Source organism: Lithobates pipiens, unplaced genomic scaffold, assembly GCF_037356315.1.
Source record: "Lithobates pipiens isolate NorthernLeopardFrog02 unplaced genomic scaffold, aLitPip1_a1.2 Scaffold_22, whole genome shotgun sequence".
In the NCBI taxonomy this organism is placed as follows: domain Eukaryota; kingdom Metazoa; phylum Chordata; class Amphibia; order Anura; family Ranidae; genus Lithobates; species Lithobates pipiens.
In genome coordinates, this window is record NW_027507784.1 from 257,000,994 (window position 1) to 257,013,397 (window position 12,404).

Sequence of the window (12,404 nt, forward strand, 5' to 3'; positions counted from 1 at the left end):
GACGTCAGTGTATCGGCTGATGCTTGTTTTGGCCGCAAAGTTTTGCAGGCGGCCGTGTAGTTGCAATTGAGTTTTTTTTCTGGTTTTTCAATAAAATCACAGTACTGTTTTGTTAATGCACTGTTGCATTACTTCCGCAATGTTGCGGTCTTGGGGATCCCTTCTGTTGAGGATACCCGGTTATACTGCTGTTTTTTTGTGGGTTTAGTTTCACTAGTTCCCACTTGCCATGGTGGATGAAGTTTTTATGCTGTTTTTTTTCCCCACCTCTAGTTTGGCACTGCTTGGGGACGTCCCATTAAGTTAAAGAGAGAAGCTGTGTCGGTCGATGAATATTAGAGAAAATAGGATTTTTGTACTCGCCGTAAAATCCTTTTCTCTGTAATTCACCAACCGACACAGCACCCACCCCTCCTTTTTTCTTCGTTATACTGCTCGTTGACATACTGATGCTGCTGGGAGCAGTGAGGAGGGTTGATAGCACTGGGTCCGCCCCCTGGGGTGGGATTAAAAGTTCTGTGTATTGTGTAACAATTTTGCCTAGTTCTCCTAATGGCAGGCTATACAACCCATTTAGTTACAGAGAGGAGCTGTGTCGGTCGGTGAATTACAGAGAAAGGGATTTTACGGTGAGTACAAAAATCCTATATTTTTTCATACTTCTCGTTCATTGGTTTTAAAGACATGATTAGATGGGCACCATTGGATGTGAAAGGTGTACATCACTTGGTTCAAGTCCAAGGACCTTCTTTGTGGGACAGGTTCTCTCCTTCATGCAGCTGGGTCTTGACCAATGTTTAGCTCTTCAAATGTCAACTGTATTTACTTTTCATTCTGTTTCAGAGACCTTTGTCTTCACACTCTCTAATTAAGACCGTTGTGCAGTAGGTCTCCCAGGTGGTCCCCCCATTCCTTTCATCCGTGACTGCATGAGATCTGAATCTGGTTCTCTCTGCACTTCAGAAGCCACAGTTTGAACCTATTAGAGACAGTCATTTCTACTCTCACCCACAAGGTTGCTTTCCTTGTAGCTATCACCTCTGCAATAAAGCCTTATCTTGCAAGGAACCCTTTTTTGGTACTGCTAGGGGACAAGGTGGTGTTAGGGTCCAGGACTTCATTCTTCCCTAAGTTCTGGTCACTTTGACCAGAACATTATTCTCCCATCCCTTTATTCTGCTTTGGTTCATCAAAAATAAATTTCCCTCCATTGTTGGGCTGCAGTTCAGGCTGTGCGAGTCTATCCTCAGCTGTTGCTTCTTTTAGAAAGACTGATTACCTTTTTGTCATTATGGATGGGCCCTAGAAGGACACTCCAGTTTTTTTTTCCACCATCTCTAGGCAGACTGCCATTCAGGTTTATGGTCTCAGGGGATCAGGTTTCCCCTTTTCCTGTTAAAGCTCACTTCACTAGGGCAGCAAGAGTTTCGTGAGTTTTTCAACATCAGACCCTTGTTTCTCAGATTTGCAAGTCAAGGATATCCAGAGAGGGGTGAATTTCCCCACCGGGGACACCGAAGACAATAACAGCCTGAGCGGTAAATTAACCTTACTGCAGTCTATTCAAAATGACACATTTTAAAGGAATCCTGTCATGCAGTGTGGAAGCTGTCATTACTGATCCTATCTGAAAATTTTAGTTGCCTGGGTTTCATGCCAATGCTTAGGTTTCAATTATCCAGATAACATTTCTTTCATTCGCCACGTGTTTTCTCAAGTCTGTTTATAAGGTATTCTGCAGTTTATCTAACAGTATGGTTAGAAGCATCAATGAAATTGTAGGCAATCCTACAGATCTAAGCAGAGAAAAAACAGTGGTTTTCCTAAAGCAGTTGCAGATTTTACTATTACACTGTTATGAACACAGGTTAGATTTATTTATACTGCAGAGTTGTGGTAAAGTAGCCAAAGTGTTGTCTGTGCTCTCATGTTAGAACGTACTCAGAAGTTTCTGAGTACGTTCTGCCCAATTGCTTAGCCACATTAAGAGTGTATTCACGCTTAATTCTTCTGATTAGTATTTGTGTGATTTGCTAAACCTTTCCTAGCATTGCTTTAAATGCCTTTAGCATGAAAGTGTGCAGTAACACATGTAACCCTTGTACTGAAAAACAAAAATAGGAAGCTTCTGCATACTTTTTGCCTGGTCCTATTTCACTTAAAAATGCAATACATGTAAAATGCACCAAAAACACCATGGGTTATTAGAACACATAAAAGGTGCAGTTAAAAAAATAACTTTTTTTTTAATGCAGAGGTAGTGTATCCACCTTTAAAAAAATGCTGTTTCCTCACAGCATTCATATTTTTTTGTGGGGCAATAGAGAGATCATTTTCCCTTAAACACCTTTAAAATGTGAGCACGTGGTATGTTTTACGATTGCTGTTTGTGAATACACATGTGAATTGGCAATTCAGAATTACCTTTATTGTTGAATTGCTATTAACAAGTTGTAATGTGATTATGTCTTTTTTTTTGGGTTAGTTCAAGATATGGATCAACTGTATGAGAAATTGAACAGTAAAAAGATTGAGAGAGGAAATGAAATGTTCAATCAAGCCAATAAACAAGTTCACTTGCCCACTGACTATGCAGAAACCACGGTAGGTATCATTGAAAGATAGACATAAAAGGCATTGGAACAGATCTGTAAGAGAAAGCATAAACAGTCTGTCAGAAATCAAAGCATTTAAATGCTTGAAATTATATTCTCAAGACTCGCAGGTTTGTGTGTATATATGTGTATACAATATCTCAGAAAAGTGAGTACACCCCTAACATTTTTGTTAATATTTTATTATATCTTCATCTGACAACACTGAAGAAATTACTCTTGCTACTATGTAAAGTAGTGAGTGTACAGCTTGTATAACAGTGTAAATTTGCTGTCCCCTCAAAATAACTCAACACACAGCTATTAATGTCTAGACTGCTGGCAACAAAAGTGAGTACACCCCTAAGTGAAAATGTCCAAATTGGGCCAAATTAGCCATTTTCACTCCTCTGTGTCATGTGACTCGTTAGTGTTACAAGGTCTCAGGTGTGAATGAGGAGAAGGTGTGTTAAATTTGGTGTTATTGTTCTCACTCTCTCATACTGGTCACTGGAAGTTCAACCTGGCACCTCATGGCAAAGAACTCTCTGAGGATCTGAAAAAAAAGAATTGTTGGTCTATATAAAGATGGCCTAGGCTATAAGAAGATTGCCAAGACCCTGAAACTGAGCTGCAGGAAGGTGGCCAACCGTTTGTTGAAGACAAGCAGACTAAGGACATGGATTACTGGAACCATATCCTGTGGTCTGAGACCAAGATAAACCTATTTGGTTCAGATGGTGTTAAGCGTGTGTTGCGGCAGCCAGATGAGGAGTACAAAGACAAGTGTGTCTTGCCTACAGTCAAGCATGGTGGTGGCAGTGTCATGGTCTGGGGCTGCATGAGTGCTGCCAGCACTGGGGAGCTATAGTTCATTGAGGGAACCACGAATGCCAACATGTACTGTGACATAATGAAGCAGAGCATTATCCCCTCTCTTCTTAGACTGGGCTGCAGGGCAGGATTCCAACAACGACCCCAAATACACCTTCAAGATGACCACTGCCTTGCTAAAGAAACCAAGGGTAAAGGTGATGGACTAGCCAAGCATGACTCCAGACTTAAACGCAAGGTAGAGGAGCGCAAAGTCTCTAACATCCATCAGCTCTGTGATGTCATCATGGAGGAGTGGAAGAGGACTCCAATGGCAACCTGTGAAGCTCTGGTGAACTCCATGCCCATGAGGGTTAAGGCAGTACTGGAAAATAATGGTGGCCGCACAAAATATTGAGACACTTTGGGCCCAATTTGGACATTTTTCATTTAGGGGTGCACTCACTTTTGTTGCCAGTGGTTTAGACATTAATGGCTGTAACACTGTTATACAAGCTGTACATTTACATTGTAGCAAAGTTTAATTTCTTCAGTGTTGTCACATGAAAAGATATAATAAAATATTTACAGAAATGTGAGGGGTGTACTCACTTTTGTGAGATTTTGTGTGTGTGTGTGTGTGTATATATATATATATATATATATATGCACACAGAAAATTATAACCATTTTATTATACCTAATGTCGCTGTATTTTGCATCCAGTAATTTGGAATTTGATTGTTACATTTTGGGAAGGTATATAGTTAATCTTTTGAATATAATATTAATAATGGTCATATAGCTAAATCAGAACTCTAGCTTCTATCTCCCACCTCATTACTCCTCACCCTTCAGTCTTCTGGCAGGTCTGATGATGTCACTGGTCCTATTTCATCTCCCCCTCCAGGCAGCCCTTCTGGATTGAGCAGTCATAACTGGCTGTAATCACAACTATAGTAGCATAGTAATGGTTAACAATCATTTACTTGGGAAGTATTGTTCACACGTGAGCATATATATTTAAGGAATATAACAAGTATATAACACATTTAATTTAAACTAAGACTAGGCTTTCAAAAAAATTGAGTCGGAAATTGTGGTTATTACTAGAATATGATTTTGCTATTATTCATTGTTACAAACAGGCTGATTTGCATTGCTGGCTTTGTGGAAAGAACTGCAATAGTGAACGTCAGTGGAAAATGCACATCTCATCAGAAAAACATAAAGAGAGGGTATTCCACTCTGAGGATGACCAGAATATCTGGCAGCACCGCTTCCCTACTGGATCTTTCAGTGTGTGTAAAAGGTAGGTGTTTTGATCTCCAGCCATGATTGAGTTAAAATGTTGATTACACATCGCTGGTGCCCATACTGAAATTTAAAACCACCATACTAAAAATACATATACAGTACCTAATTGGGATATCCTCAAAGAAGGAGTTGGTTGGCCAAAGCTTGCTTTAAACTGACCAGCAGACTCTCTACAGAGGTATGACAATTTCAAATTCCAGTTCTATAAAATGTATTAAAAATTATCTGTGTAGATTGTGATAAGCATGTTTGGCCTCTAAATGTATTATACCTAAAAAAATAAAATAAAAAAAGAGTACTAAATATAGCAAATCATAATTACAGATTTGTAACTGCACAGGATGCAACTGGTTTGGTAATCACTTTGATCTCTGACAGTATAAAGTTGAGGTCTTGGATACAACCGTATTTTGGGGTCCTGGGCTGATTTGTGTATGATTCAGGCCTACAATGTCTTCCAACCTCAGATTTAGAAAGGATATTAAAATGGTTGTAAAAGCTGAAGGTTTTTTTTTTTGTTTGTTTTAATGCATTCTTTGCATTAGGATAAAAAAACATTTTGTGTGCAACAGCCCCCTTAATACTTACCTAAACCCCGTTTCAATCCAGTGATGTTGCACGAGAGACTTGGCTCTCTGGGACTCTCCCTCCTCATTGGCTGAGACAGCGGCAAAGTGCAATTGGCTCCCACTACTGTCAGGCAAAGTCAGTGAGCCAATGAGAAGAGACCGGGGTTGAGGCTGTGGGTTCTCTCGGAAGGAGTGAGGGGCTAAAACAGCCGATGAGGGACCCGAGAAGAGGAGGATCTGGGCTGCTCTGTGAAATACCATTACACAGAGCAGGTAAGTATAACATGTCTAACAAGTATAACGAGACCTTAATATCACTTTAGACATAAAATGAATAAGCTGATTTAACCGCTTGAGATCCGCGCTATAGCCAAATGACGGCTACAGCGCGGACCTCCTTTGCCGGGACTACGTCTATTGACGTCGTCCCGTGCACGAGCGGCCTGCGCGCCCCCTGTGATCGGCGAGTCTATGATACTCGCCTGATCACGGATTCGAGCAAGGGGTCGATCCCGACCCCTTACCACGTGATCAGCTGTCAGCCAATGACAGCTGATCATGTGATACAACCGAGCTGGTAATCGGCTATTATTCCTCCTCGTGCTGACAGCGCGAGGAGAAAAAAAAAGCCGATCACCGGCGGCCATGATCGGGACATTAGTCCCGATCACGGCCAGCTTACCAGTGCCCACCTGTCCCCCCTCAGGAATAAATAAGTGCCACCCAGCAGTGCCCACAGTGCCACCCAGCAGTGCCCACAGTGCCACCCATCAGTGCCCACAGTGCCACACATCAGTGCCTACAGTGCCACCCACAATCTGCCTCAACAACGGTGCTGCACCCCAGTGCCACATATCCGTACCCATCAGTGTCATCTATCAGTGCCGCCCATCAGTGCCACCTATCAGTGCCCATCAGTCCCATCTATCAGTGGTACCTATTAGTGCCACCCATCCGTGCCATCTTATCTGTGCCCATCTTTGCCCATCAGTGCCGCCTTATCTGTGCCCATCAGTACTGCCTTATCTGTGCCTATCGGTGCCACCTTATCTGTGCCTATTAGTGCCGCCTTAACTATGCCTATCAATGCCCACCAGTGCAGCCTATCAGTGCGCCTCATCAGCGCACTTCAGAGAGGGAGAAAAATGACCTGTTTGCAAAATTTTATAACAAACTATTAAACATGTTTTTTTATTTTTTTTATTTTGCACCTTTTTTTGTTTGTTTAGCAAAAAATAAAACTCCCAGCTGTAATTAAATACAACCAAAAGAAAGCTCTATTTGTGGGAAAAAAATGATAAAAATTTCATTTGGGTACAGTGTTGTATTGACCGCGCAATTGTCATTCAAAGTGCATCAGCGCTCAAAGCTGAAAATTGGTCTGCGCAGGAGGGGGGTTTAAGTGCCCAGTAAGCAAGTGGTTAATATAATAAATGAACAATGGCTGCAAACCTGATGTATGTTTGCACTAACTCTATGGTGAAAGTGTCTGGTTTAGCTAAAATTTTTAGTCAGAGAAGCTGTGTGTGTGGTTTTTTTTATATATTTATTTATTTATTTATTTATTTTTTGATAACCCGTGTACTAATCTGGTGGAGAGCAGAATTTACAAAGAAAAAGCAATAGGAGCTTGGGTCTCTCACAAGACTGTAATTAGTGTTGGCAGCTTGTGTGTTTTGATCCTTGTTTTTTTTTTTCCTTGTTTTATTTATTCTTTATTTATACAAAAGAACAAAGTATCCATCAAATACAGTATACTGCAAAATAAGTGTCACATTCACCTAAAACAAAAAACAGTTCAAAACAACATGGTATTATAGAGCAAGTAACCAAGAGAGACCCCAATCTCCAGAATAACTTTCCAGGAATAACTTCCCATCATCTGAATATACAAACTTATCCCAGTGTGACCATGTTTTGACGTATTGTTCCTTTCTGTCTTAACCACTTTCAGACCGGACCAATTTGCTGGTCAAAGACCAGACCACTTTTTGCGATTCGGCACTGCGTCGCTTTAACTGACAATTGCGCGGTCGTGCGACGTGGCTCCCAAACAAAATTGACATCCTTTTTTTCCCACAAATAGAGCTTTCTTTTGGTGGTATTTGATCACCCCTGCGGTTTTTATTTTTTGCGCTATAAACAAAAATAGAGCGACAATTTTGAAAAAAACGCATTATTTTTTACTTTTTGTTATAATAAATATCCCCCAAAAATATATAAAAAAACATTTTTTTCCCTCAGTTTAGGCCGATACGTATTCTTCTACATATTTTTGGTAAAAAAAATCGCAATAAGCGATTATTGATTGGTTTGCGCAAAAGTTATAGCGTTTACAAAATAGGGATAGTTTTATAGCATTTTTATTAATAATTTTTTATTATTTTTTTTTACTAGTAATGGCGGCAATCAGCGATTTTTATTGTGACTGCGACATTGTGGGGGACCCATCGGACATTTTTGACACATTTTTGGGACCATTGTCATTTATACAGTAATCACTGCTATATAAATGCAGTGATTCCTGTGTAAATGACACTGGCAGTGAAGGGGTTAACCAGTGGGTGGGGGTTAAGTGTTCCTAGGGGTGTGTTACTAACTGTGGGGGGGGTTGGGCTTTCATTTAGTGAACACTGATCTCTGCTCCAATCACATGGAGCAGAGATCAGCGTCACTAGTTGCTAGGCAGAATGGAGAAATGCTGTTTACTAGGCATTTCCTCCATTCGGCCGCTCCGTGAGACGATCGCGGGGATGCCCGCGGCGATCGAGTCCGCGGGTCCCGCGACCGGACTCACAGGGGTCCCGACCAGCGCGGGATCGTGCCGGTACGCCAGTATGCCTGCCCGTGCCATTCTGTCGACGTACATCGTCGTGCGCTGGTCGGGAAGTGGTTAAGCAATAAGCACTAGGCCTTCCATTGCATTAATATTCCTGACCTCATTAAGCCACATAGCAATGGAAGGTGGATTCCTTGTTTTCTATGTCCAGACCTTGAGGTTTTTGGTGCTGATTAATATCTGAGGTTGCCAGATGATTCTTTTTTTTTTTTTTTCGTCTTCATTTGTATCTTTAGCCACCTCTCCCTGATGTTAGCCCACTAAATAATGGGTATCCTGTTTTGCTCTTGCATCCATCACATTTAATGACCCCTGTAAACATTTTGCTATATCTCAACCCGGACCAACAATCCTCAGAGACTACCTGTTCAAGTACATTGCAGTTACCCTATTTTATGCATCTGTGCTTCACCATACAATATATAAATGATTCCTAAAAGATAACTGTGAATGCACACTGGCATCACTGCATAATGGAAAATAGACCAGGATGTAAAACAGGAGAGAATTCATAAAGATAGTCAGACACAGGCCTCACTCCATACCAGACCCTTTTCTTTTTCGTTCACTGACTGACACAGCTCCTTTATTCTTGACCATAGGGTTGTTATGCCACCTCCAGGAGAGGACTAGGCAGAACATGTTAACATGTACAAAAACAGAGCTTTCTAGTTCCGCCCAAGGGGTGGCCCCTTCAATAACAACCCCCAGCCTGCTTCCTGCAGCCTCAGTTTTTTTCTGCCTAGTGAAGGAGATGGACCTAGTCCCTGTCTCCCCCAAACCCCCCCCCCCCCCCCCCCCCCCCCCCCCCGTGGGGAATGCTGCATAGGCTGCTGAGCGGTGTGTGTGTCATATAGATAGGGGTCCCTTGGGGGCTCTCACCTTGGGTGGGTGGCTGTGCCCCCGGGTGGCTGTTGTCTTCCCGCTGGAGGTCTGCACATGCTGATCACCATATCGCTGTTCTGCTGCCATTTTCTCTTTTTTCACTGTCTCTCTCTGTGTACAGTTGTTTGGCGGTCATGTTTGGTGTGACTTGGGGAGAAGCATGGTCAGGAACCATTTTACTGTAGTTCGGCGGCCATTTTCCCTGTGATTATGTCCTTTATACTGGACGCCCGGCTGCCATTTTGTTGTAACCCAACACTGTTTTTATGCCCAGCGCTGGTCCCTGAGGCTCAGAACAGCGCGGTTTCTTCACTCAGACACCTGGGAGCTGACACAGGCACTACTAGCTGATGGCGCAGAACTCGGTAGGGTGGTGAGTCCTGCGGTGGGGGCCCCTCAGCCTGCAGCAGCTTGGACGGTGGGACTATACACCTGTCCTAAGTCCCCAACAGGTGCCAGACAGGATGGGTCACCATGGCTTCAGAAACTGGAACTGCAACCGGCTCATCTGCAAACTGTGCAGTGCCCTTGGACGCCTTGTCGGCGGTCCTAAGAACGTTCGTTGCCAGGGTGGAGGCAGTGCGCGAGCGCAAGGTGCTAGAAAGCGGCCCCTAACCCCGTCCTCCAGGGAGAGCTCTGGCGCAGACTCTGGCCCCGTTGAGTCTGGTAGCCCCTGCTCTGTCGTTTCAGATGACGCTGATCAGGACTGATCGGACAATGAGGATGAGTCCCCGTCCGGGTCCACACAAGAAAAGCGCTAGTTGGAGCGCCTATCACAGCTGTACGTGATACCCTGAAGATCAGGATACAGCAGGTCCTTCTGCTGCAGTAGTTGTCCCTTTTGGGTCCCATAAGCCAGCCCGTACACCTAAGGTTTTTCTGTATCTTACTTATTTTGATAAGTTCAAATACAGGAATGAGGGCGACACAACGGACCTTTTCGGTCCCAAAAAGCATGGCTGTGCATTACCCCTTTGTGTAGAGCCTTCTATATAATGGTCGGCTCCTCCTGTCATGGACTCCCCAGTAACCGGGTTAAATAAAGTAACTACGATCCCGGTAGAGGGGGCTCCTGTGTAAGGACCCCACGGGCAGGAACCGAGGCAGTGGACCGTTCCTTATTTACTGTTGGGGGGTCAGCAATACGGCCAGTACTGACCACAGCACTTGTGTCGCAGACACTTACTGAATGGGCAAATCTTTTGCACTGTGAATGGGAGAAGCAGCAGGCTACTCCCATCTGCGTGGAACTAGCAGACCAGTTATTGCACGGTCTTAAGTACGTTTGGGACGCGGCTCTGGATACGCTTCCTTGGCCATCCAGCTTCAGTGCCAGCAGTGGTGCGGAGGCGCCTGATTTGGCTGAAATGCTGGTCTGTGGACCAGGCATCTATAAAAGCCTTGACAGATCTACCCTTCCTTGGTGAGCGGCTCTTTGGAGCCTCGTTGGATGACATTATTAAGAATGTCACAGGTGGGCAGAGTACCTTGCTCCCACAGGCCAGGAAGGTTAAGGAGCCACGCCGCAGGCAAGGGCCCTCATTTCCACTCGAGGTTTTTTCATCCGTCCGGGACTTCGGCTAAATGCTCCCAGTCCAACAGGATGACCTCTGAGGGACAAAAGCATCCCTGGAACCGCAAGCCTAACAAGCCTGCAAGCAAAAGTGCTTCCTCGTTAGTATAGTGGAGAGTATCCCCCTCTGTCATGCGGGAGACCGGAGTTTAATTCCCTGATAGGGAGCCAACCGCATGAAGGTTTGCCCCCACCCATCACACGGGTGGGCGATCGCCTTTGGGATTTTGCAGCGGTGGGCCTCTCGGCTATCTGACCAATGGGCCTGCGAACTGATTTCCTCTGGCTACAAGATAGAATTCCTCTCTTGGCCACCAAACAGAGTCTTCCCCTCCAGCATACCCTTACTCCCGGCTCGCTGGGAGGCCCTTTTGAGGGCATTATGGGACCTGCTAAGCCGCAGGTCCCATACTGCCTGTTTCTGTGCCTGTTCCAGAGTCAGAAAGGTTCCAGGGCTTCTACTCCAATATGTTTTTAGTCCCCAAAGACGAAGGGGTACCAATCTTGGACCTAATGGCCTCAATTGCTTTGTTCAAGTACAGAGGTTCAGAATGGAATCAATTCACTCAGTAGTCGCTGCACTGCATCAAGGGACCTGGCGTCTTTGGACATCTAGGATGCGTAACTGCATATACCCATATGCCTCAGGCATTAGAGTGTTCTGCGAATTGCAGTCGGTGAAGCCCACTACCAGTTTGTGGCGCCCCCTTTTTGGCTTGGTTTCAGCACCCTGAGTCTTTACCAAGGTATTGACTCCAATTTTGACATTCTTGAGACAACGCGGGATCGCAATCTTAGGTTATCGGACAATCTCCTTCTGAGAGCAGTTTCCGCCTCAGAATTAAAGGAGGATGTGGCGATCACCATGCAAACCCTGCAGGAATTTGGGTGGCTGTTGAACCTAAAAAAGTCGGTGCTCATTCTGATTCAGCGCTTGGAGTACCTAGGTTTACCGCTGGACTCCATGGAAGTGAGAGATTTCTCCCTTCAAACAAAAGTGCACTCTCAGAGCCATGGAAAACTATTGCTGAACTGCAGGTGGTCATTGCTGCGTTTCTGCATCCGAGTTCTAGGCCTCCTGGTGGCCTCCCTCAAGGCGGTACCGTACGCCTGGTTTCACACCAGAGTCTTGCAGAAGGAGATATTGGCCAAATGGGGCATATCTCCGCTATCCCTGGATTGGCAGAATCAGGTGAGCTAGTCAGTCAGGGACTCCCTGCTTTGGTGACTGAGGTCCCCGGTACTCCGGTTCGGGAAGTCGTTTCTACCTCTGCATTGGACTGTGATCACAACAGATGCCAGCCTGACTGGCTGGAGTGGAGTACTGGGAGTACAGTTGACCCTGGGTCTCTGGTCAGATGAGGAACCCAAGTTGCCGATCAATGTGCTCAAACTCCGAGCGATAAAGCTTTGCCTCTCCACATAGACGATGAGACTCTGAGGGCGTCCGATCAGGATCCAGTCAGACAACAACACGGCGGTGGCATATGTCAATCATCTAGGAGGAACAAGAAGCTCGGCTGCAGCAGGGGAGGTCGCCCACATCCTTCAGTGGGCAGAGCAACATGCACAGGCCCTATCGGCCATTTACATCCCCGAAGTGGAGAACTGGCAGGCGGTCTAACTAAGTCGCCAGATGCTGGACGCAGGAGAATGGGCACTGCATCCGGAAGTGTTCAGAGACATTCAATGTCTCTTCTGCAATTACATACACCTACCTGCCTGTTCTCAATCTTCAGTGGCATGTTGATTGAGCTGCACATGCGTAGCTTAGTTTACATTGGTTGGAATGGTCCCTGTGTGCTGGGATTACT

At 44.8% G+C, this 12,404-nt stretch overlaps 1 protein-coding gene across 2 annotated transcripts in view; it reads left to right on the forward strand.

Moving 5' to 3' along the window:
- The window catches only part of ZC3H7A (zinc finger CCCH-type containing 7A), a 163,031-nt gene that overhangs the window by 129,261 nt on the left and 21,366 nt on the right, over positions 1–12,404 (forward strand). For both annotated transcript variants that reach the window (XM_077448975.1, XM_077448974.1), the window contains 2 exons: positions 2,486–2,604; positions 4,556–4,719. In XM_077448975.1, the coding sequence (XP_077305101.1) occupies positions 2,486–2,604; positions 4,556–4,719 (283 nt within the window). The remainder of the gene's footprint in view (positions 1–2,485; positions 2,605–4,555; positions 4,720–12,404) is intronic.